Below are 26,123 nucleotides of genomic sequence, written 5' to 3'. Positions count from 1 at the left end.
AATGAGCTCGAGATGGACTGGCTAAAGAGAGTGTAGCTCTCTTCAGCTGAGCTGCCAAGCTTAAAGTCCTTCCCTAAGATATTCGGTAATGGAGAGATGTTGAGTATTCGGGACCAAGGTCTCCCTAACTTGGCTTGGGATAGTCCAGCCTCCCGCAAGGTGTAGTCCTCTAAGCAAAGAGAGAACGTAATCAGGAAGTGGTCTGTCCAAAACTGGCACTTAATATCATCTATTGATACCCATTGTGGATCCGCAAATATTAAGTCCAGGATATGACCCTTCCGATGCGTGGTGACATTCACCAGCTGTTCCAGGCTGATGTCTTTGCAGGCTTGGCTAAGGGAGGAAAATGCATTGTCCAGTGAGCCGCCTGCTCACAGGTTAAAATCTCCAAGAATCAGTAACTTGGAGTGGGAGCTGGAGAGCTCGTAAATCAGGTCAATAAGGAGCGATATTGAAGGTGCCGGTCCTGGAGGACGATAGCACAGGACGCCCGAGCAAAGTGTCAGCTCCTGCTTTTTGACCGAGAATCCCATCAGTTCGAATCCTGGCACCTCTCGAATCTTCAGCTGGGAAAGGGTCAGCGAGTCTTTATGGATGAACCCGATTCCCCCTCCTCGATTGAGTGTGCGCGGGGTGTGACTGATTTTATAGCCTGAGGGGCAGGCTAGGCCAAGTTCAACCTCAGTCTTCCTGAGTCCAAGTTTCTGTGAGGAAAAGGACATCGAGTTTTTCTGATTCAATGAGAAAGGCAATTTCCGTGTGGTGCATGCAAAGGGATCTAACGTTAAGCAACCCACAGGAAATTTGCCTAGTAGTTGAAGCATAGGCATTGGCCGGTTGCCTTACCGGGTTCTGACTGGGTCTGAGTCTAAGTAGCTCAGCCCGAGAGTAGGCTATACGGAGTGAGCCAGAGGGGCCAGAGGTAGCGGCCCTAAGCGCGTCCGTTGCGTGAACGGGCGCAAGCGGGCTTACCTCTGGCGCACCTCCGGCGCGCCTACGACGCGCCCGCTGCGCGCGAGTGCTGCGCGTCTGACTGTCCATCCTAAATACTATTACGCTGAGCGGAGGACCGCCTACTAGCCTCTTGCCTTACGCAAGATGGCCGCGGAGTGCCTCGCCTCACTACCCAACCCAAGATGTCGGACCCGACTAAATCTATCTGATCCCCGCCGAGTGTGAGGAAGTGAGCTGTTAGTGCCGGTATGCCTCACCCTGTCCATAGTGTCCACCACCGGCCTTGCTATGTGTAAGGCCTGTTCCCTAAAAGAAAGGGGGCCTAGGAGCTGTTCTTTTCTGGAAGAGGGAGACCCACTGATTTGATAAAGGAGACCTCCCTTGATAAGGAAATATGTTCCTACCTTCTTGAGGTCTTGTTTGTAGGCTTGATTCCACGCGTGAGTCGGAGTGCTGTCATCTCGTTGAGCTGTCCTAAAGCTACGGGGCGGCCACTCTTCTGGGGAAGAAAGAAGACCAGTAACAGGGGGACATAGGGATTTTGTATAGGCTATCCGGTCTTTTCTTTTCTATGATTTTGACTTTGAAACATTGTTTCATCTGTGGGAACTCAGAGTTTGAGAAGGGTGCTTCTTGTAGCCATTCTGTTTCAGGGGATTTTTTTGATGCGTTAGCTAAGTATTCATCGAACCGGGGTAGATCTGTACCTAATATAACTTTTTCTGGGAGGGTTGGTACTATACCGACTAATCGTACCTGTTTCTCCATCTCTTTCTAGAAGGACATTAGCTACAGGGTACATTCAGACTTCCCAGTGGACACAAGACACTTGTATCTGAGTTTCACTCCGAATGTGATTGAGGGGGACAAGTTCTCGGGATATTACGGTGTGATGACATCCCGTATCCAACGGGGCATCAACAGGTCCACCATTAAGGCGAATAGTCTTTCTATATCGGGATTCTGTTCCTCCTGTAGCTAAGACCCTTCCCCGGGTTCACCCGACCTCCATTGGTTCTACTTTCTCTTTCTTTTCTGGGCAGTTTTAGCTATGTGTTCGAGGCATGTGGGCTGCTGAATTCATATCTGTGCATAGATCGCCGCCTAGTGTTGGGTCCGGATGATTGCACATTGTTGTCCTGGAAGAGTCTTCGAAGTATCACAAGATAGGTGGCTCCTCCCCTGGACTACAGTGCGGATGGGCATCCACTCCATCCTCAGATTGTTTTTTCCGCCATTTGGTTCGGATGTATATTTGTTAACTCAAGTTCGGAATCTATAAAAAAAACTTTCTTTTTGGCCAAAAGGCCTCAAGTTATCGTCTGTATTGTCTTTGCGATCGGTGCCCAGTACTTGTTCCAGCTCTGTCCCGGAGCCGGACATCAAGAGGAGCCGCGTGGCTTTTTGGCACTGAAGGCCCGGTCGACGCCAGAGGCCTTATCGACGATCCATCATGGAACGGAGCCCCTTCAAAAGATGTCCCGTTTGCAACTCCAAGTATCCTCACATCGATGTCAACCCGGTGTGCAACAAGTAACTGTCTCCCGATCACGATGAAGCCAGCTGTATGGCTTGTTCTCGGTTCCGCTCCAAGAAGACGATTCGCCTTCGATGCGCAGCGCAAAAGGAGGCCCAGCAGACGGCACCTGACCCGGTGAACATCTTCGATGCCGAGGAAGATGAGGGAGTCGAGCAGGAAGTTCAAGAGAACCTGTCTGATCCTGCATCGGAGATAGACTCCAGTTACGACGCAGATGTGGAAATGGTCGATAATGAAGACGTCGACGAGGTAGGAGACGACGATGAGGCCTTTGGGGCCGTGGAAGATAGCTCGAGCGAGGAGCTAGGCCCAACCGTTGGTACGGGGGCCGCAACCAAAACACTCGATAAGGCTCAGGTCGAGGGATCGCCCCATGGCCTTACCCAAGATCGTACATTTGGTTCTACAGCCTCGCCTCAAGGCCATTTCTAATGAGCCATCGGTTGACCGATGAAAATCGAAACCGAAAGCATCGGTGTCTGCAAAACCGAAAGTACTGGACACTAAATCAAAACCAAAAGTGCGTATTACTTTGGGCGGTTCGAAGACCTCCGAATCATCGGCACTAACAAAACAGAAGAGTGTTATCGACCCGGTGAGGTCGCTAAAGGGTGTCGAGCCAAAGACCGGGGCACCGAAGAAACTGGTCAAGGACATCGACCCGAAGAAGTCGGCGCCGAAGACCGTCGACACAGACAAGGGACTTGGAACTCAGAAAGTTCTCGATCCTAAGCGTCGACTCGACAAGGCTAAAAGCAGTATAGACCTCGAGTCCACACCTCGTGGTGGCTCGAAGGAACCCGTTGAGTCAACACAGCCATCCGCCTCCTTTTCGAAGCAGGTGTCGGAGTCTCTGAAACGCATTAATGAGAAGGCTACTACTGTCGGACCAAAGGCTACTACTCGGAGGTGTGGTGCTATGATGGAGTCTGCTTTGTTGAAGATGTGGTGAGGGCATGGGTCTGTGGGGGATCCTGAGTGGATGGAGTTCATCAGCCGGATGGTGTCCTCAGTGGAGATTGGGTTCCAGTCATTAAGGATGTTCAAGGGGGGTGAAGGTACGGCAGAGGGTTGGGTGGGTTGGTCTTCGGGTTGGTTGTCGAAGCTGTTGTGGATGTCTGCGATTTTGTCGTGGAAGAACGAAGCTAGGGAGTCGCAAAGGGTTTGAGAGGGGGTGATGTCGTTGGAGTTGGCAGTGGGGTTGGTAAACTCTTTGACGATGTTGAATAATTCCTTGCTGTTGTGGGCGTTTTTGTCTAGTCGATCTTTGAATGCGGTTTTCTTGGCAGTCCGGATCAATTGGTGATGTATGCGGGTGGCGTTTTTGAAGGCGTCCCTGGTGTTGGTGTTTGGGTCTTTTTTCCAGGCCTTCTCAAGGGAGCGACAGAGTTTCTTGGATTTCTTAAGATCCTCGTTGAACCAGGGGGCGTTTTTGCTGCCTAGTTTGATTTGACGTTTTTTCAAAGGTGCTAGGTTGTCGGCGGTGTTGCTTAGCCATTGAGTGAGGTTAATGGCTGCTTGGTTGGGGTTCGATGAGTGGGCAGGGGGGTTTTGAAGAAGCGATGTGGAGATCTGGTCGATGGTGATTTTGTTCCAGTTTCTTCGCAGGGTAGGTTGAGGATGGTTGTGGGTTGTGGTCTTATTGTAAACAAAGTGAACGCAGCTGTGGTCCGTCCATTGGAGAACTGTGGTGTGACTGAAGGAAATATGTTTGCTGGAGGTGAAGATAGAGTCGAGAGTGTGTCCTGCGTGGTGTGTGGGGGTATTAACAAGTTGTTTGAGTCCGAGGTTGGCGAAATTGTCCAGAAGGGTGGTGGTGTTGTCGTTGCTCTTTTCCAGGTGAAAATTGAGGTCTCCCAATAGAATGTAGTCCTCGGAGGAGAGGGCGTGTTGGGTGATAAAATCAGTGATGTCTTCAGTGAATTGTGCACGGGGTCCTGGTGGCCTGTAGAGGAGGGTGCCTCTGAGTGTGGTCTTGGGGTCGGTGTGGATCTGGAAGTGAAGGCGTTCGGAGCTAGAGAGGTTGACGTCCGAGCTGGTTGAGATGCGGATGGAGTTCTTATGGACGATGGCGATGCCTCCTCCTGTTTGGATGGTGCGATCTTTTAGGATGATCTTGTAGCCTTCCGGGATGGCTATGGTGATGTCTGGGGCTGAAGAGGCGTTCATCCAAATTTCTGTTAGGAATGCGACGTCTGGAGAGATGGTGTCTAGTAGATTCCAAAGGTTGATGGCGTGGCTGTGGACCGATCGGGTGTTGAGTAGGATGCATTTTAGGTGGTTGGCGTCAGATCTATGTTTGGTGTTAGTGGATGAGGAATTTGTTTTGTGCCGTCAAACTTGCAGGAGTTGCATGTGAAGAGTCCATGGGTGTGTCCAGGTGCGGCTTGGGCGCAGTTGGGGAGTCGGCCGGGGTTTAGTGCAAGGAGGGAGGAGGAATCGTATGTAATGCGGGTGGGCTGGGACTTAAGGGAACCAGGGGGTCTGGCGCTGGGCGCGGACGGGCGTAGACGGGCGTAGACGGGCGTAGACGGGCGTGGACGGGCGTAGACGGGCGTAGACGGGCGTGGACGGGCGTAGACGGGCGTAGACGGGCGTGGACGGGCGTAGACGGGCGTAGACGGGCTTACCTTTGGCGCACCTTCGGCGCGGCCGCAGCGCGTGGACGCTGCGTGTTGGGGCATTCGACTTAAATGGATGGCGGAGGGGGCTGAGCGTGGGAGGGTCAGCTGGGAGGCGTCAGCGTCCAAGGGAACACACAACAGAATTCTAAACTGGTCTTTTCTTATGCTTATTTCAAAACTTAGAGAGCTTGATATAGGGAATCTATTTAAAAAACAAAATGTCTCCACAGCTTTGAATACTAAACTACTGAAGAGGTTGAGCACCTGGATTATAGTCCTAAAAGAAAACAATGGACATGAATCTTCCAGTAAGATTATTGAGAGGTGGAAAAAGAGGGAAGAAATTGAAATTAGCTCGCAGTTATGGGATAAGATAAACAAATGTAATAAATCCATTTTCTGCTGTGCCAATTTTAAACGTATGCAATTTTATGATAAATGGCTAATTTACAGAACCCCTTCTTTCCCACACAATATCTTTCCCCAAATTGCCGACAAATGCTTTCGTTGCGAAGAAAAAGGTACCTGGAAGCATATTGTCTGGGAGTGCTCAAAAATTCAGCCATTGTGGAAGGAAATTGAAAAATACCTCTCTATCGAGCTGAAAGACTCTATAATATTCGATGACTTAATTCCTGTCTTAGGTTGATCCTCAATTCACACCCCACACGACGAGCCCCTCTTCATAGCTTCCCTAATAGCTAAATCCCTTATTTTGCAGTCCTGGAAAACAGAGCTAGTACGAACATTTCAGGAATGGAAGGCAAAATTATTACGAATCCAGGGCAGGGAAAGAAAATATGCATTGAGATCAGGGGTTCTTAAGAAATATGAAAAATTCTGGAGTGTATTCGAATCCTTGTCTGTTCTCTGACAACATCCAACCTGAACTACATTTTCTTAATACTAGTCTGTTAGACCGGTTTTACCTATGCACATTGCACTTTAAAATCATGCTCTGAATTGATGAAATTTGAACATGCTGCTGTATTTATGTGTCCAGTACTGTAGGAATGTGTTTTGAAATGTTGATTGTCTTCATGAACTCTCAATAAAAAAATATATTAAAAAAATGGATATGGACGCAGTGCTTGCCGCACTACTGTAACCTCTGCTGCGCTGTCTAGCAGCGCTAGCGCCCATGTCCGGTTCCGAAGCGGTGTTCTCACTATCCGTGGCATACCTTGCAGTTAATGCAGCAACCTTCTTTTTCTAAACTGTGGGCGTTGACGTTGAAAGCCGTCCTGCTTGCCTTTACTGTCAGCCAGGCGGGGCTGCTCACATCCTTGAGGGACACCCCGGCCTCTGCCGCGTTCTCCTCCACCGGCTTGTGACCCCGATGTTTCCTGTGAAGAACGAGGAGCACGTTGATGAGGAACCTGAAATCTTATCAGGAGTCCTTATTCTCGTGCTGTCGCGCAAATCATATGAGTGCTCAGTAGACACAGATATTGGTGGCGCAGACAGGATAGACTTAGCAGCCAGAGTTTGCAGTTGAGCTGCTGTTTTAGCAAAAGGCTTAACACCCAACCTATTGCGGCCAATAGTCTTATAAGCCTCCGCAATCATTTTCGGCAACTGCCGGGGTTTGTCGGCTTCGGGGATAAGACGCAAAGCATTAGACACCTGAAAGTTAACCGCATCTCCCTTGACGTTAGCAAGGATGAGATCAGCAATCAGCAACTACTCCAAAACACTCCAACAAGCCTTATTCCTAACTCGACAGCCGCCTCCAGACCGTGTTGATCCTGAACACGCTTGATCACGGAGGGCAGGACAGTCCTAGACGTTGTGCCAAAGCACTTGGCATAAACTGCCGCAAAAACTTTACCCCATGTCTCAGAATCGGTTGCCTCAGGCACCAAGTCTTTCTGCAAACTAATGGTCAGAATCCTGTGTTTTTCCACAGAAGTTGTATTAGGAAACACCGCTTCCAGATGGTCAATTTTCTCTGCAAGCCTAAAAGGCATCTCGTCCTTATCCTTGGGGTGCTTGCCCATTACCGAATAAACCATGAAAGGACTGATTGTTATCCCGGGTGGTACAACAGGATGCGCCACAGCCCCATGTGCCCCCGCCTAGATGTTGCGTGAAACGTATTGCACTAAAGCAATATGTACTGCAACAACGCAGGTATAGAGTTGTCGCAACTCAGCTATAGGGACAGTTAGATAACGCGGATGTGGTGTCAAGACTGGCCACGTGGTACCAGGATTAGACAAGGGACCTATCCGTACCGGAGTTGCGGTGTGGGGGAGGCCGCCATTAAACCAAATTTGAGGCTGCCAAGCAGAAATCGGAATCTCATGTGTCCTATATGGTGCATACATCGCATGCGCCACTGAGTGAGTGTAAGAATGGGATGTACCATCATCCTAGTTCACAGCGGGAAACGTAACCCAAGAGTAGAAAAGCTCAAATGGGAACGCTGCATCAGCACTCGCCACAAAGAGCTCTGCTATATCATCAGCGGGCACCCAAACCACACCAAATGATTTCGGAGTGGTACTCTACTATGCTGAGCTATATCTATATCACTCCTAAGGACACAGTACAGAAAAAACAATCTTTATGAATTGTAGCAGAAAAAGGGTAGTAATTCAAACGTGTACCTTTTTATAAATCTCAAGCTTGAATGAACCTATGACACATTCATATAGGTAGGTTAATCCATCACTCCTGTAACCTGGAAACAGTAGTGAGGGTATTGTGGACAGATATAAGCACTAATCAAGCGTCTCGAATATAAGACCAAACGTTAGGTGCGCCATGTTGCGGGGATTCTGCTCCTGCACAGAACTATGCACAGGAAACCAGGACCTCGGTGAATTGTGGTGTACCAAAAAACTCACCTCAGTACCCAGAACTCCTATCCGACTAGCATCAGTGTCTCTTTAGTTCTCCGTACTACAGCGTAGCTACCCAGAATAAGTGACTTAGGATACTTTCAAGGAATGGTGGGAATCAAGAACACTCTTTCGTTTTTATTCTCATACCAGTCCACAAAGTGAGTAATCTGAGACGCAGAAAAGTTTAAAATGTTTATTTTTAACTACGAGCTCTAAGTTGCAGTATTTTGGCTAACACAAGCAGGCATATGATTATAAATAAAACAATCAGCATTGTTAGAATTCCATAAAACACAAAGGGAGAAATCATGTTATAATGATAATGGAAACAGGTCGTATAACACTTTTTGAACCACCCTCCCCGACTCGGAGCTAGGTTTTATAATAGAAGGTCTCTTAGGTTTGAATTGGGGAACCCCATACCTCCAAGATCAGCAGAGGTGAATCACATCTTAGGATCAGCAAAGCTCTCTGCCTCTGGAAAGGTTTTTTCTCCAAGTGCCCAAATAATGCATGCAGTGCAATATTAAAGGCACTAGAATTTCAGTTGGTTGCAGCTGTTGGCTTGTTGTATCTAGAGCATGGGACAATCAAAGTGAATCACTGCATACATTGTAAATATGCCCTTGAAGACTTCTGCACGCAGTGTACAGACTAAGGTCACAGTGTAATTCCAGGGATGTGAAAAACAGACCGTTCTCATGCGAAGAAAATCAAGCAGTTTAACTTACAACAACAGTTACAAGTAGTGTTGTGTGCAAAAGCTGCAAAGTGGTGTTTAAACTTCTAATACACTTATGGTAACATAGCAATGTGTGCAAGCAGAACCCTGTCTTCACTACACACCCATACCACTCCTGCCCAGAGTTCTGAAGAAGATCTGGGGTGACCGGGCCCAAATCATTCTTGTGGCTCCAAACTGGGCGAGGATCATCTGGTATCCAGAGCTGCTGAGAATGGGTATCGATCCTCCGATCAGGCTGGCCCTTCAGGGGGATCTTCTATCACAGCAGCAGGAAGGGTTCTCCACCAGAACCTGTCAACTCTGTGCCTCCAAGCATGGAGATTGAGTGGTGACAGTTGATAGCTTTTGACCTTCCTCCCAAAGTCTATAATGTTATTTTGGCAAATTTAACACAACCTGAAAGGGGGAGAGGTAACATCCCTACTCCGACCTCCACAATCGATAACTGCAACACACTCTTCACTGGCTGCACTTTTCTTCAGTGATCCCAAAATTTGATTGATTGTGTTGTCTTCCCCTCCCTATTGCTCCACCCCAGGCATTTGTCTGCTCAGGGGTGTTAGTAAGCAAGCCCAATGATGAAGTATGTCACAATTTTGTGAGCGACGACAGTTTTGTCATATTGAGCACGTGCCACTATTTTTTTTTTTAATTCTTTTTTTTTATAAAACTTTATTGACAGGCAGGAGTAATAATCAGACAGTATCATACATGCATACGTTTGTGGTTACATTTTGTATATTTACGTTTCGTAAGTGGCAGGAATCATGGCATTCTGAAGTTCTGTGACGTATTAAACCCCGGAAGATTCATAAATGCAGTACATGTGTTCCAGTCGTTTGAACTGTAATCTGATATTGTTCCCCCCTGAGTATTCGTTCAATCGTGACATTGCTTCCATATTACAGAAATAATCAACATCCCATTCCCCCCAAACATGTGTCATCATCACCAGAGTGCTTCCACTCATTTCCTCAACCAGCAAGATCCTTAGTGTGGCCAACGTTACACAGCCAGGTCAGTTCAAGAAACAATGTACTTATGTACCGCTGAGGTGAGTACCTTCCTTTTGTTTCATTACTCCTCCTCCCCCTCTGAGTCTGGGTCGTCCCCTTCTGGCAAAGGGTCGCAGATTCCTCCTCTGTAGTCATTCCATGCCGCCCATACCTTGTTCCATTTGCGGGGCGCCGCACGGAGGACGTACACCGCCCTTTCAGTCACCATCAGGATGTCCATGTTCTTAGCCCACCTACTCGTGGTGGGTAGTTCCGGTGCGCCCCACTTCTGCGCTATATCTCGCTTGGCCACGGTCATGGCCAAAGTGGCCCAAATTAGTTCGTACCTACCCAGGTCATTGGGGTCCCAGATGTTCAAGAGGCATTTGCGCGGTTCAGGCAGTACAGAAATTTTAAGGGCCTGGGAGATCGTGCGCATTATCTGCCTCCAGAATTCCCATATCTGTGGGCATTCCCATATTGTATGAAATAGTGATCCCTCTTCCCCGCATCCCCTCAAGCAAAATGGATGTGGCGCTCTCTGTATTTTATGAAGCAGTGTCCTGGTGTAGTAGATGCGGTGTAAGATTTTAAGTTGCACCAGTCTGAACCTACACGAGATGCCAACCTCTCTTGGGGAGGCCAGTGCCTCATTCCATTCAAATTCATCCGCCTCACCTATATCCCCTTCCCACTTGTCTTTGAGCTTCAGTGTGGGGTCTTTGAGATTATTGATTAGCTTTTTATACGTGAGTGAGGTCGCGCTTTGGATCATGAATTCTGTTAGTAGTCTATCTTCTAGTGGAGAGGAGTCCGGCAAAGGGGTACCTGCAGGAATCGCCCTGAGTAATGCGTGTCTTATTTGCACATACCTGAATGTTTCTGTGGGGCCTAGGCTGTACTGTTGCTGTAGGTGTGGAAATGGTATGACTGTGTCATCCTCCCAGAGGTCCCCCACCGTGGAGATTCCTATGGAGTCCCACCGCTCAAATCCCTTACAGCTTCTGAGGTTTCCCAACGCCTTCGTGTCCCACAATGGTGTAATTTTGGTGATCCTACCTGCCCATCCCAATCTGGCCTGCGCCATGTGCCATAGGGCCGCTGTGTGTCGTGTCGGACCGATCAGACTCTTGAGTTGCGATTTGTTGTAAAGCACTGACAGCATACAGTCCGTTCCGAGCTGTGACCAGTCTGCCCTGAAGGCCGGGTCTATTCTCGGGGCGTGGATCCAAGAATTTATTACTTTAAGCTGGGCCGCCCAGTAATACAGCTGGATGTTAGGTAGTGCTATTCCCCCTTCATACCAGCTTCTGACCAGCTTGTCGTATGCTATACGAGCCGGGCCAGTATCCCAGAGCAAGGTAGAGACCAGCGCTACGATCTGCTTGAAGTATCGCGGCGGTACTAGGTGCGGGGTATTTTCTAGGACATAGAGGAGCCTTGGGAGTGCCATCATTTTGTATAGCGCTGCCCTGCCCAGTAGGGTCAGGGGCAGGGCCGCCCAGTGTTTAACATCGGCTCGTAGGCGTTCGATAGGTGGTTTTAAGTTACAAGTGAAAAAGTTCGCCTCCTCACTCGTGATGACAATACCTAGGTATTTGAATGAGACTGTTGTTGCAATCAGAGGACAGCCATCCTGCAACCTCGGTGCCGGGCCTTTTAACGTGTACATGACCGATTTTGACCAGTTTAGGGTGTAGCCCGACGAGTGCCCGTGGGCGTTACAGAGTTCTAGCAGGGCGGGGACCCCGTCGTCAGGTGCAGTCATGTAGATGAGCATGTCGTCGGCGTATAGTGAGATTTTGTCCTCCCATCCTTCCTCCCATTTAATGCCCGCAAATAAGGGTGTGGTCCTAATCTGAATAGCCAGGGGCTCCAGCACTAGCGCAAATAGTAAGGGGGATAAGGGGCAACCCTGTCTAGTTCCCCTACCTAAGTGGAACCTCGGCGATATGTGGCCGTTTGCCACTACTTGTGCGACTGGCTTCGTATAGAGCAGTCTTATCCATGCTATATATTTCGGCCCAAATCCCATACGTTCGAGTACCATGAAGAGATATTCCCACTCAACGAGGTCGAACGCCATCTTAGCGTCGAGGGAAAGAATTACAGCCCACTCTGTGAGTAGGTGCGCACGAGCCATTACACTATGCACTCTCCGTAGATTCAGCGCTGTACTCCGGTGAGGCATAAAGCCTGACTGGTCTGGGTGGATCAATGTACTGAGGTGTGGCATCAAGCGGGTGGCCAGAAGCTTAGCCAATATCTTGGCCTCAATATTGAGCAATGATATCGGGCGATACGAGGTACATTCAGTCGGGGGTTTCCCTGGTTTGGGTATCGTCACAATCGTGGCCGTGCGTTGATCCAGTGGTAATTCTGCTTTTTCCCTGCTTTCCAAATACATGGCCAGCAGTGGGGTACTGAGTTCCGGAGCCATGGATTTGTACCATTCCACTGGTATCCCATTCGGCCCCAGTGCTTTTCCAGACTGTAATGCCTGGATTGCTAGCTGAATTTCCTCTACCGTTGGGTCTACTTCTAGGGCTTCCATATCCTCCTGCGTGATGCAGGGGACGGCTATGTCTGCTAGCGTCGCTGCCGCCATTTGCCGTGTGACAACCCTGTCTGGGGTGTATATTTTCTGATAGTGTTGCGCCAGGGCATGAACTATGTCTTCTGGGTGCGTCAAGGTCCGTCCGTCCTCCGCGCGCAATCTCTGAATACCTTTCATTCCACTTCCCCTCTTATCCAACCATGCCAGCATTTTACCCGCTTTGTCCCCCACATCGTATATTTTGTGTGCTGTGTTTGCGATGTACCCTTTCTCTGTCGTTGTAAGGTGAGCCTGGTATTGCTGTTGCCGAATCGTGAGGGTGTGTGTCGTGGATGGGGAGGGGTTTGCCATGTGTGCAGTGTTAGCTTTGCTGAGTGCCAGTTCTAATGCTGTGAGTTCCTTCCGGGAGTCCCGCTTGTGCCCCGTTATGGCTGCAATGGCCGCCCCCCGGAGGACTGTTTTGTACGCTTCCCACAAGATTGACGGGGACGCTACCGTCCCTGTGTTTTCATCAAAATACTGTGTCGTGGCCAATGTAAGTTTCTTCCGAATCTTCAGGAGTTTTAAAAAGTTGGGGTAAATTGGGTAGATCCTAGCACCTTTTTTCCCCCCGGTGGTAAGAGATAGTGCAATCGGAGAGTGGTCAGAGATGCCCCTGGGCAGGATGTCAACTGCTTCTACCATTCCCAGTCCCAACCCCAGGGCCAGAAAGTAGTCTATACGGGACAGGCTATTATGTACCGCTGAGTAGTAGGTGTACTGGCTATCCTCGGTATGTAGATGCCGCCAGATGTCTACCAGGCCCAGGGCTTCCACGAAATCTGAGAGTGATGCAGTTCCTCGTGGCCGGGTCCTAGAGGGAAAGGTGTCCATAAGTGGATCCATAATGGCATTGAAGTCCCCCCCGATAATCGTGTCCCCTTCAGGGAGGTTGAGGAGAAATTTGCTTAGGGCAGGCAGGGCCACAGATTGTAACGCTGGGGGAATGTATACTGATACTATATTAAGAGATCTGCCCTCCCACTGGCCATGTAATGCAGCAAAGCGGCCTTGGTCATCCGCCTCGCGATGTGTTATGATAAAGGGAGCTGTTTTTTTCACCAGTATTCCCGTCCCCCTGGAGCCGGTGGTGAATTCTGCATGGATCGCCATTGTGTAGCCGCGCCTATCAAGTGCCTTGCAGGTGGACCCCGAGAGATGAGTTTCTTGCAAGAGGACCAGGTCTGGGCTCTGTCGCTTTATGGCTTGCAGTACCAAGCCTCTTTTTATTTTGTCTCCCAGGCCTCTGACATTCCAGGTTAGCATGCGTAGTGGGGGAACCCCCATTGTCGTTACAGGGGAGCCCTCAGCGGGTAAGTTATGAAGTGGCCTGGCCATTGAGTGGATGTGAGAATGTCGCATGTAGTGTGCCCGTAGGGCAGGCACAAGTATTGTTTGGCGCCCCACTATGTAGGAAGCTGGCGACATTCGAGGTGGTAGAAAAGTGTGCATGCTGAGTGATGACAACAAACAAGAACATGAAATCTAACAAAAATTTAACAGTCCCATCCCCCCTCCCTGCTACCCTGCTCCACGGACAGACCCCCGCCCGTTTCCCCAACTTTGCAGAGTGCTTCAGTCCTTCCCCAACCATCTTGCTTGCTCGTGGGGTCGGTGAGTCTCCCACGGGCACTGCCTGTGCCCACCCTACTCAGCTACGCCAGGTCTAAGGCTCTCCGCGGTACACTCAGTCCCAAATGAGTACAGTCCGGATTCAGACCGGTGCCAATTGTCCAGAGTCCAGCGGGTCTCTTTCAAGATCTGATTCCGTTTCTTCTGCTCCCTCTTGACGGGGCGATTTGAGAGGTCTGGTTGTTCATCGATTCACCGGCACTTTGTGACGGCCGGTCCCGCTGTGAGCGGTGTCGCCGTCCTGCTGGCCTCCAGCCCTCCAGCCATTCCTGCGCCACCTCCGGCGTGTCAAAAAACCATGTCTTTCCCTCGGCCACAATCCGTAATTTAGCTGGAAATAGCATGGAGTACGGCAATTCTCTATCTCGTAGTGCCTTTTTCACCTCCGTGAACAATTTACGACGCCTGGCCACCTCCGCTGTGTAGTCCGGGAAGAAAGCTAAAGTTGCATTTTGGATCTTCACCGGTGGTGAGGTTCGCGCCGCCTGCAGGATCGCGTCCCTGTCACGGAAGTTGAAAAGCCTTGCCAGCACCGGCGCCGCGCCTGTCTTGGGGGGACCTCCCGGAACTCTGTGCGCCCTCTCTACCGAAAAGAAGTGGGACAGGCCTTTGGGCTGCAGTTTGTTCTTTATAAGATCCTCTACGTAGAGGTCCATGGCCCCTTTTCCCTCCGTTTCTGGAATTCCAAGGATGCGCACGTTGTTGCGCCGCGAGCGCCCTTCTTGGTCGTCCAGCTTATCGTGCAGGAGCTTGGTGACTTTCTGCATGCGCTCCATGGCCACTTGCAGGTCCGACGTGTCTTCCACAAGAGATTTCGTGACCACCTCCACCTGAGACACCCTTTCCGCCATTTTGTGAAGGTCTGCCCGCAACAACGAGACCTCGGAGGAGATGGCGCCCACTGTTGTTTTAACCTCTGAGAGGGTTCTCATAATGTCTTCCAACGTGATTTTTTTGTTTCCTTCTGCGTCATGGGCATTACCCGTGGAGTTGCGCCCCGTACTGTGCGGCTGACTTTGCTGTCCATAGGCAAATTTGTCCAGTTTGGCCTGCGTGGACCCGCTTCTTGTTCCTTTTCCCGCCATGATTCTGGGGCTCGTGGAATCCGTAGCCTTGTCCTACTGAGTCGCGAACAGCGCTCTGACCTGTCTCGCAGTTCCTAGTTACCAACCAGGGAGCAGTAGGCCGGCACGCGTTAGTGGAGTACCACCTTTCCCTCCTCTACTTTACGGGCCTCACCAGCCGTGGTAGCGCTGTCGGGCAGAGCCTGCGGTCACTGCGCGTGCTTCTGTGCGCTTCACTGTGGGTCGCGTCTCGTGGTTTGCGTTTATGCCCCTCAATAGACCCCGCTCGCGCAGGGACAGTCTCGGTGGCCCCCAGGTGGCGTCTCTTGGGCAGGACCTCCTCGCGTCTGTACACCGGATGGCAGAGGGTCCGGTTCTCGGCGGCCGCACCCCCGCTTATGGGCCAGGCAGGCTGCAAGCTCTCCCGCCTGGTAGATAGGATCCGTGTCCCCCCCGCACCTGGCTGCTGCGTCTGGGATAATACGTGGGCCCGAGCCTCCTCCGTGGGTCCCCGTGTGCTTCACCACATTCACTACGTGTCCTCGTCCCCCGGGGGCACCAGTGCTCCTTACCGCTGATCGGGGCTCGCTGCCGCTGACACCTCGATCCTGCGGGCCGATGAGGCGCGAAGGTCGCCGTTGCCGTCTCGCGCTACACGCCAGGCCTCCCGGGGGGGGGGGAGGGGGGGAAGGTGAGGATTCGGCGCCGCGTGGCGCGCTCCAGTCTGAGTCTGCTTTTCCACGGTATGTGTGTTGCCGCCAGCCCTGCACAGGTGACGTGCCGACGCCTGTGTGGAATCCGTGGGTCAATGCCACTAGTCGATAGCCCCAGGTGATGTTGCGGTTTGTCGGGCAGGAGCCGGGACGTGTTCACCCCCCCCAGGCCGACTCGGCCTCACTTCCGCCGGGCCAGCGCACCACGCAAGGCTGGTGCTGTCCCTCCGCTGGTAGGCCCAGAATTGGCCGCGCGGATTGCGGCAGGCTCCGGTCTTCAGATTCACTGGAAAGTTGGACCGGTGACACTGCTTCGTGTCCGGACCTGATCGCCGCCGCCGATAGCGGATAAAGGTGACGGATTTATGAAAAGGCCACAGTGCCCTCAGGAGCTCTCACGCTAGGCTGCCTCCATGCTTGGCTGCTAGCCACGCCCCCACGTGCCACTATTTTAATGTATACTTTCCTACTACTTTGAGTGTGTTGCACGTTAATCTGGCCACCCAGGCGGCCGTTCACTATTATATAGTTATATGCCTGCTGTTGGCAGAAATTTTTATTATACTGTACAGAAAGGTCAGTTGACCCTCTTTCTGCTCCTCTTTCTACTGTCATTTTATTCATTCGAACTCTTGCCCAGTAGTGCTCTACCTTGGGAACTCTCAAGGGCTCCCTTTTTGCTCTGTCTGCTTTATTGCGGCTGCAAGACCAGTGCTCTTTCTTCAAGTCTGCTTTTGTAAATAGATTTCTAAAAGGGCTTTCCCACTTATTTCGACACATGCTCTTTGTTATGCCACCGTGGGACCTTAATTTGGTCCCTAGATATCTAATGTGTGTTCCCCTTGAGCCTCTGCACACTTGTCCCCTCCAGCTTTTGACCATCAAAGCAGCCTTCTTAGGGGCGATTACATCTGCTCGGAGGGTGAGTGAGCGGCAGGCGTTCTCTTGCTCGCCTCCTTATCTTATTTCCTTTCAAGACAAGGTGGTGCTTCGCACCAGGGCATCCTTTTTTGCAAAGGTTGTGACCCCTTTCCATCTTGGTTAGTCCATCACTTTGCCCACCTTCTTTGCTCCCCTGCATGCCTCCAGGAAGAGAAGCGTCTCCACAGACTAGACTCACAAAACGAGTATTGTCGTTCTACCTTGACCTCACAAAAGAGTTGCGGGTGGATGACCAACTCTTTGTGGGGTACGTGGGAGCAAAAATGTTAAGGGCAGTGCAGAAAAGGACCATCTCTTGCTGGGTCGTTATCGGCATCAAGATATGTTCTGCCTTGGCAAAGAAGCAGCCCATAAGGGATAAAGAGCTCATTCCACCAGCGGAATGGCTGCAACTATGGCCTTGGCTCGGGTGTCCCAGTCCAAGACATCGTTCAGGCAGCGACATGGGCATCTTTGCACAATTTTGCAAAACATTACTGCCTTGTTGGATAAGTGCACAGGGACAGATTTTTGCCCATTCAGTCCTGCAAGACTTTTTTAGTTTAGGATGTGAGTCCGCAACCCACCGCCGGGAAGGTGTGGATTGGGTATCTGATTCAAAAGTAAGGAATCTGTAGCTAGACTTCTCTATCAGATGAACAAGTTACTTTCCTTCAGTAACACATTATCTGGTAGAGACTTTATCTAGCTGCAGATTCCTTACAGCTCCACCCATGCCTCCCGCTTGGCGGACTGATATTGTAGTGCTACGGTTACTCCCCTTTTCAGCAGGGCCCTAGTTTTGCACATGACTACGTCAGTTACGTTGTGGCTCTGTGCTTCTTGCGTGGAAAAAAACGAAAAGTACTGACGCCTGCGCGCCTGGGTGGCGCTTATATAGGCACTGCAACATCATAACAGATGCCGACGTTGTCACGCGGAGCTGACCGACGTCGTTTGCAAGGAGTATTGCTCAGCAAAAGTTTCTGGATCCAGCCTCACATCCGAGAAATTGAAAGGTAAGGAATCTGCAGCTAAATAGTCTCTACCAGATAATGTGTTACCGAAGGTAAGTAACTTGTTCGTTTCTAATTGTAATGAGCTTTATTTTTGCAACATGCCTCATAAAATTAGAGGAGTATGAGCATGAAATGCTTTATTTAATGGCTACAAACAATTGCAATACCTATGACTCAGATGGAAATTTGAATATCCATATCCTGATACTATTTATGATCACGTCAGACAAGGTTTGGAAATGATTTAGTAACTCATTAAAGAAAAACAGGAGCTTGCCATAAAAATCTAACATTTTGGGAAACTCCTAAAATGTGTTGTTTGTTTTCTCTTTGTAGAGGCTCTGCATGGGCGAACACCTGCTCCCAGTTTGCCTTATCTGGCATGCTTTTCCTTTTCATTTGGTGCAGAAAAATATATGTGGAAACCTGGGAAGGTGAGGTATATTCTATGAATGTGCATGATTGTTTTCTAGCTACCTTTTTTAGACTCAATGTAGGAAAACATTTATTCACTTTGATGAAAGACTTTTTGTATTTAAAAATTTATAAAATACCGTTTTATTTAAGAATTTGCCCAGCATTACCCACAGTTTTTTATTTTATTTTATACAGCATAAACCAAATTCAGCTGTGTAGCTGAGTTCTTTGACATTCCATACAATTATGTAAAGGAGTACAAGAAAAGATACACGTGCAGTATTACAGAGCTGTTAGTTAGATGAGTATAATGTGGCTAAAATTAATATACTAAAAAGCAGTTATGAGATTTCTACAGTTTTCTACAGAAAATAAGGAAACATAAGGAAAACATGCTTGCAAAATGGCTTCATGCTATGAACTGGCATTAACACCTTAGATGCGGCGCAAATATCCCTCCCCAGTGCTGCGCTGTCCATTGGAACTAGTGCTGAATGGACGTCCAATGGTCGTGCGCAGCACTGGGGAGGTAGTGCTGCCGTCGGCCGACGCAGCACTTAAGAGGCTAAACATTTTTTTTTGTTTTTTAAAGTATTCTAGGAGTTTGTCCTAGTAGCATAAATCCAATTCCATGCCTATGGTTAGCATTTAAAATTTTCGGAAAGTAGAGGCATTCATGTCCTTTTTTAGGTCTCGCCTACGCAACGCGCATACGTTGCATAGGACAGAGACCTGTAGCCATCACCACAGCTTTGGAGGCAAAGACATGCATGTGTTGCATTGCTTCCAATGTAATGCGTGCACATCTTGGCGATTTCCTTTTGGGAGCCCACGGCGCCATATGGTCGCATGCTCCCGAAAGGAATCGCGCTGGCCACCTCCCCTACTGCAGCGCGAGGCTCGTGCTTTTAAGATGATCGTTTTCACGGCCGCGCGGTTTTACTGCTGTGCGGCCAATGCTTGTTTTCCTAGTACCAGGTAAGCCTTGCAGTGGCGTCATATTGCAGTGTGTTTGTAGTATGCTATTTGTATGGGACAGATATGCCCAGTGGAGCATTTGGTTGTGAATGTTTTGCTGCTGACAACTATTGGTGTTAACCGTCAGCATATTGAAGTATGTGGTTATGTGTTGATTGTATACGCCTGTGGGGTGCTGGGAATCCATACTTTAATGGCGAGGATGGTGCTATAAGGCTGTAAGATGTTGCCAGGAATTGTTGTTCTTGTTAGTGCAGAGCTGTCTCTATAAAGTGGCATTTTTAACGCTGCATCAATGTCTTCTATGCCGTCTCATTGTGCGGCAAAGAAAAATCCTGAAATGTAAAAAGGTCAACTGGCAGTTTGAGTTTAAATACAAGCTTTGAGTAGATAACAAGAGTATTTCTAAATTCTTGCATACGGTTCGCTCCTTTTGGGAAAGCAATGTCTGCGGAGAGCCACTCTTCAAGCAGATAAATCTGAACTGCGTACAAATAATTCCCCTCATCATAATCATGCAAAAATAAACAAAAACACAAAGGACTGCGAGTGAAACCCCTTGATGCTGTGCGCGCTTTATGATTGTAAGGTCTGGGATTGAGAACAGATGTTTATCAGAGTTATACGCCACATTATGCGAAAAGCAGTCTTCAAAGCTGGTGGGACGCTGGGTGAACAAATTGGACCCGTCATGGGCAATGCCCAGCGGGCCCCACCTTGCGCTGCCAATCTGGACCACAACCGTGCCGCTGGCCCCTAACACCCCCTGCATCAATTCCAGAAGAGGCCTCTCGAGGGAAGATGAGAGGGGGAGACTCGGCGAGCTCCTCCCCGTGGCTTCCCCAGGTGTGGTTCTATCCCCAATCCACACAGCACGCGCTCTGCAGTTCAGGCTCCGTTTTATCTTAGCGCGGGGAAAAGTGCAGGTGATGCTTTGATGAAGAAGCATCTGTAGGGAGTGCCACCTGGGTCTGAGGTGAAACTGGGATCATCTTCATCTGATGTAACACAACAAAAGTGTACCTCGTCTCCTGGCACAAAGGTTATCTGCTAACATATCCAAGCAAAGTCTGCTGCTAAAGTTGGTGTTGAGGTGAAAAGTTCTGCATATACTTGGGAGAGTTTGGGTGGCGATGCAGCATTGACAAAACACTACACATAGATGGTAATATTTTGTTTGTTATGAACACTATTTGTGTCATGTATAAATGGCTTCACATACGGCATTATCTGCAATTATGTGTTTAGTTGAAGGAGGCATTTCAAAAATAAGCAATGCTCTTTTTGCATTCTGTGCTTAAAGCAGGAACACATTCTGTCAGCAACGTGTGCACTATACTATTGTTATCATTTAGTTATTGCGCTTAGAGAAGCATATGTGTTTGATTCCTCTCTTTAGTTTAAGGAGATACAGATTACCCTAATGTTTTTGCTAATTGTGTTTTTTCCTCGGTGTCAGAATGGCGAAAGAATATTAACATTGACTATTTGTATATAATGCTCAGTATAGGAACACGCCGATAGGATGTAGACACTATACTATGTCTTGATTTGGCAGTGTTAATGTACTCCTTTAATGTCACTTCCCGCTATGTGACATAGTTTACTTCCTTTGGGCCCCCTCTTCTTACTGTCGATACATCAAGATTAGGAGAATTCCAACCAGCGGTTACTTTAAAGCATTTGCCTCTCAAAATATGCTGAGCCATTCATCAACTCATAATCTTTCATGGAGCAAGCTTCCCTACCATGGGAGATCGTAATGGGCTTAGCCGGGAAAATAAATCATGTCACTTCTGCGTGATGTCCGCTCAGCTGTCAACAAACCTGATTTCATGTGGATTACTTTTATGACTTTTAGCCATACGGGATGTTGTGGTCAACAGTACTGTACATGCTGAGGCAGGCTTGTATTATCTATGCCTGAGAGTAATTGTAATGACCCCAGAGTAATCGGATATCTTTGACACTCAATTACAGATAATAACTGAACTATGTCCACTCCCATAATTAAGAGTAATTTGGAACAAAAAAAACTAACAGAACAGCACATTTAACGACTTTTGTTTGTGTTATGTTGCATATAGTGCTATTTCTTTAGGGCAAAACGCATACTTTTGTTTATTTTAGATGCAAGGGTGTATTTTGTGCTAAGAAACTAGCACTTAATGCTGGTAGTAAGTTGGGGGAAAATCCCACCGCTAGTGCACAATTAGCGTATGCGACTCGCCATAACTGGACATGGTCTATTGCATTTACCACTATATATAAGTAAAAAATGTATTCTTCCGTCCATTGTGGATGTGAGGGAGCATTGTTATGCTAGGAAAATTGCACTAAATGCAGATCTACTCTTCTCGATTAATTCTGCGCAATTGTGCGGTAATTGTGCGTTATTCCGCTACGAAGATTTACGCATGTTTTGCCCCCCCCTAGTATTATTCCCAATTTACATTTCAAGCCTTCATGTCCCAGCATGCTTAGTACTGTTGCTGAAAACCAAGATTCAGTGAAAGTGGTGGAAGCAGGGTGAGTTGAACCCCCACACATTGTCCAGCACCTCAGGTTTCTTTTCCCTCAGCTTGGGATGCAGCCTTTATGACTGGAGGCGAAACTGTACTTTCAGGGGTAGGAGAAGAAGTCCAGTACCAGTGCAGTCTCTGGTAGTTGGTAACCTTTGAAAGTGATAGCGACTATAAGAACATTTTGATTAAAACAATGGTGTTCATTTTGTTTCTTACAGCTCAATTGCTACAAATATTGGCTTAAAGGGTTCTGAAGGATTACTCATTAAATATTTAAAAGGCGCAAATAAAGCCTGATGCTGTGCATGGGTTTTGGATTTATACCCCCCACCAAGTATTCATTGACATGATTATAATGTGGTGAATTTTGCAGCAGCACTCCCATCAAATTATTTAGCTAACAAGTTAAAGACTGGGCTACTGTAATTATGTGGCATGAGATTACCAAGTTATGTGGTAAAGCTGACTAAATTATGCAGTGAGAAAAAGCAAATTATGAGGAATAGCTCATCCTGCGATAGTATTGCTCCTTCATTTTGTCATTTTAAATCCGTTTAGTTTTGTGGAAAAAGGTTATATCGCATTAGTATTAGTTTAACACCCAACTACAGCAATAAGCAACAGAAATGGGACCAGTCAACCTTTGCAACGTGCCTTCCACCGAGTGGCAAACATGTCATCACATGTTTGTTTAGGTTGAGCCTAGCAGCAGCACGCATGCGCTGCTTGCTCTGCGAGGCATGCTGTAGTAGAGTATGCTGTGGAAGCCTCGCCTACTCTCCTCCCATATTTTTCATTGGCTGGTGTCATTGTCCTTGGTAAATGCTGGCTTCCGATGATTGAATACGAGGCTCGTTAGTCGCTCCTTGTTACCGCCTTGTCGACGTTTGTTACCTCCCACGAGGACTGGATCTTTTACTTGTGGCGTTACACGGTCTCCTTCATAAGTCGGTAAGCACTTTTTTCTTAAATGATCTTCCTTATTCCTCCCACGACATCTCAGCAGGCCCTCTGGTTTTAATAACGTATATATTTAAATTATAACACGTCCACTTTAACTATACCGGCCGCGCCTAATTATTTATTTATTTACTTAACGCTGGCTGCTTTTGTAATGTATTTATTAAAAGTATAGCACGTCTCCGCTTGAAGTATAGCAAATACGCGTAATTATTTATTTACTTAACGCTTGCCGCTTTCGTAATGCATTTATTAAAATTATAGCACGTCTGCTTTTCACTAACCCAGGGCGGTAGCTCAACCTATCTTTTTCAGCAAAGCAGATTCTTTCCTTGGTCTCTAGCGATCGTGTGGTCCGGGAAGACTTCCGCAGATTCGTCAGGTGAGCTAACTTGACATTTCTCCGTCTCCAGAATCTCTTGATGGTCCGTCAGCACAGCAGATTCCACCAAGGCAGGCGACACACGTTTGCATTGTGTGCTATGGACCCAATTCTTCTTGTTAGTCACTCGAACTGCTGTCCTTGTCGCAAGGAGCACCTGCTCTGCTCCTTGCCACCTCGGCTCCAAGCTGTTTGATCTGTCGAAGATCTTGACCATCACGTGGTCGCCAGGACGGAGTTCGTGGGCCTCACCTGTAGATCTGTCAGGAAGCGCTTCTCGAACCTGTTGATGAATAGAGATCAAACTGTCGGTTAACTGTGCCAAATATTCACTCAACAGAACACAAGGAACATCATGTATGGGGCGTGATTTAGGAACTGCCCAAATGTTCATTGGTCTCCCAAATACTATCTCATACGGTGTAAGCCCAGATCGTGAGTGTGGCACCGATCTTCTGGACAACAATGCCAAAGGTAGTGCTTCTGGCCATTTTAAAGACGTAGAAGCCAGTATTTTCGCCAACTTCAATTTTAAAGTAGCGTTGTAACTTTCCACTAATCTGGCTGATTGCGGGTGGAAGACTGTATGGAATCTGTTTGATTCCTAATCCTTTCAGGACATACTCAACAACTTGCCCAATAAAATGAGGTCCGTGGTCACTCCACCAAAGCTTACAAACACCATATCTAGGGAAAAACTCCTTTAGAAGCACCTTTGCTGTGGTGCGAGCAGATTTATCCTTTGTAGGGTATGCCTCTATCCATTTGCTGAAGGCACATACCACCAGTAGGACATATTTCAAATTATTGCAGCGTTTAAGTTGGTTGTAATCCATATGCAAAACTTCAAAAGGTGCGGTTGGTGTAGCAAACCCTCCTGTAGGAGTCAGTGTCCCTTTTCTAGGATTATACTGCCAACAGATCAAACAGGACTGTACTACTCTTTTAGCTATGCTGGGAATTTCAGGATGCTCCCAAACTTGCGTAAGCAATTCAGTTATTGCTAGATCTCCAACATGTGCTAGCCCATGTGCCATTTGAATCATAGGTTGTAAATAGGCTGCAGGCAATTTCCACTTATTCATTTCTTTGTTACGTCAACAACCCTCATCGTCCAATATTCCTTCTTAAGCCCATTGCTCAAGTTCTGCTACAGAAACAGTTCTCTGTATATCCAATACTTCTTCTCCAGCGTCATGCCAACGCTCCGCTTGTGATTTTACTACGTACATGGATGTAGTGCTTTGCTGCAACTCAGTCTCACGAGCTACGCGATCTGCAAAGGCATTGCCTTGTCCTATTTTGTCATTGATTTTCTTGTGTGCGCTACATTTCATAATAACAACTTTCTTTGGGTATGTAAGTGCAGTCAAGAGATTATGTACTAATTCTCTGTGCATTATCTGCATCCTGTGGGATGTAAGAAAGCCTCTCTCCTTCCAGAGTAGCCCAAAATCATGATCCACTCCAAAAGTATAGCAGCTATCCGTGTAAATGTTCACACACAAGTCAGTGCCAAGTTCATGCGCTCGTGTCAAAGCTATTAGTTCAGCTGCTTGAGCCGACTTCTGAGGTATGCGAGCTGTTTCCACTACTGTCTCAAGCATGGTAATTGCATAAGCAGCTGAAGTCGTGCCATCTGGTAACTTCAAACAGGACCCATCAACCCACAGTTCCCCATCTACATCTAAAAGGGGCATATCTTGTAAATCGATAAGACCCTTTGTCTGTTCCTCAGTAAGGAATATACAATCGTGAAGCTCCTTTGACTGAGACTGAGGCGCAGGATATGGCAACAAAGTGGCTGGGTTCAGTGTCGCACACCTCTTCAAGGTAATATGAGGTTCTAACAATGTCAATTCGTATCCTGTCAGACGAGCATTAGTTAAGTGTTGTCTTAGTCTGATTCAAAAGGGCATCTACTGCATGGGGTACTAGCACAAATAGTTTGTGTGACAAAACTATCCCTTCACTCTGACGAATGGACACAGCTGTCGCTGCAACTGAACGGAAGCACCCAGGCAACGCACGAGCAACAGGATCAAGGACAGCTGAAAAGTATGCGCAGGGACGCTGCTTGTCCCTGTGTGTCTGTACTAAAACTAACAATGCACAACCATCTTTCTCGTGTACATAGAGTGTAAACGCCTTCGTGTAAGCTGATGTGCCTAACACTGGTGCAGAGCAAAGAGCTTGTCTCAACTGATGAAAAGCGTTTTGGCATTCATCTGTCCATGGAAGGGGGATCGGAGTGTTTTTAGTCAAAAGCTCTAGCAACGGTTTAACAATGTGTGAAAAGCCCAATATCCATTGCCTACAAAACAAAGTCAAACCAATGAACGCACAGACATCTTTCTGTGTGGAAGGTACTGGGGTATCTAAAATTGCTTGAATGCATTCTGGTGTCAATGCACGGCCCTCCTTAGACAGGAGGTGACCTAAGTAGGTTACCTTCAGTCTACAATATTGCAATTTCTTTCGTGATACTTTATGATGGTGTGTAGCAAGAAAAGAAAGCAAAGACAAAGTACATTTTTCACACTGCTCAGGCGTATCAGCTGCCAACAAGATGTCATCGACATATTGTATGAGAGCCACTCCTTTAGACAAAGTAAAGGAATTTTGTTGTTTTAAGGCTTGGTTATAAATACTCGGTCTCTCAGTGTACCCTTGAGGAACTCTACAAAATCTGTATGATTGATTATTCAGAATGAAACCGAACAAATATCGGCTATCAGGATGAATAGGAATCGAAAAGAAAGCATTCTTCAAATAGATTACAGAAAATGTAGTTACTGTTGGAGGGACCATGGTAAGTAATGCCGTTATGTCAGAAACCACAGGGTACTGCGGTGCTACAATCTTGTTGACTTCTCTTAAATCAATGATGAATCTATAAATCCTGGTGTCAGTATCTTTTTTCAAAATGGGAAGAATCGGACTATTGCAAACATTGTAAGGGACTTATTCCAGAACCCCCACTTTAAGCAAATCGTGAACAATGCGTGTAAGTGCTTCTTCTCCTTCTCTAGAAATTTTATACTGAGGCAGTCTTGGCAAAGATGCACCCTCCTTGACCCTAATATGTACTGGCGGAATAACCATTTGTCCTACATCAGTGTCTGAAGTAGCCCACAATGTACTAGGGAGTGAAGCTAATGCAATGTCCTCTTTAACAATACAGGATCTCTCAATCACAGGGTAGT

General features: G+C 47.9%; 1 protein-coding gene across 1 annotated transcript in view; it reads left to right on the top strand.

Annotated features, from left to right (window-relative positions):
• The window catches only part of LOC147730242 (multidrug and toxin extrusion protein 2-like), an 832,471-nt gene that overhangs the window by 232,614 nt on the left and 573,734 nt on the right, over nucleotides 1-26,123 (top strand). The window contains exon 8 of the mRNA XM_086955003.1: nucleotides 17,992-18,089. Coding sequence (XP_086811129.1) covers nucleotides 17,992-18,089 — 98 coding nt within the window. The remainder of the gene's footprint in view (nucleotides 1-17,991; nucleotides 18,090-26,123) is intronic.

Source organism: Lissotriton vulgaris, chromosome 2_1 (genome assembly GCF_964263255.1).
Source record: "Lissotriton vulgaris chromosome 2_1, aLisVul1.2, whole genome shotgun sequence".
Classification (NCBI taxonomy): domain Eukaryota; kingdom Metazoa; phylum Chordata; class Amphibia; order Caudata; family Salamandridae; genus Lissotriton; species Lissotriton vulgaris.
Note: the sequence above shows the minus strand (reverse complement) of the source record. Positions and strands in the feature narration are given on the sequence as shown.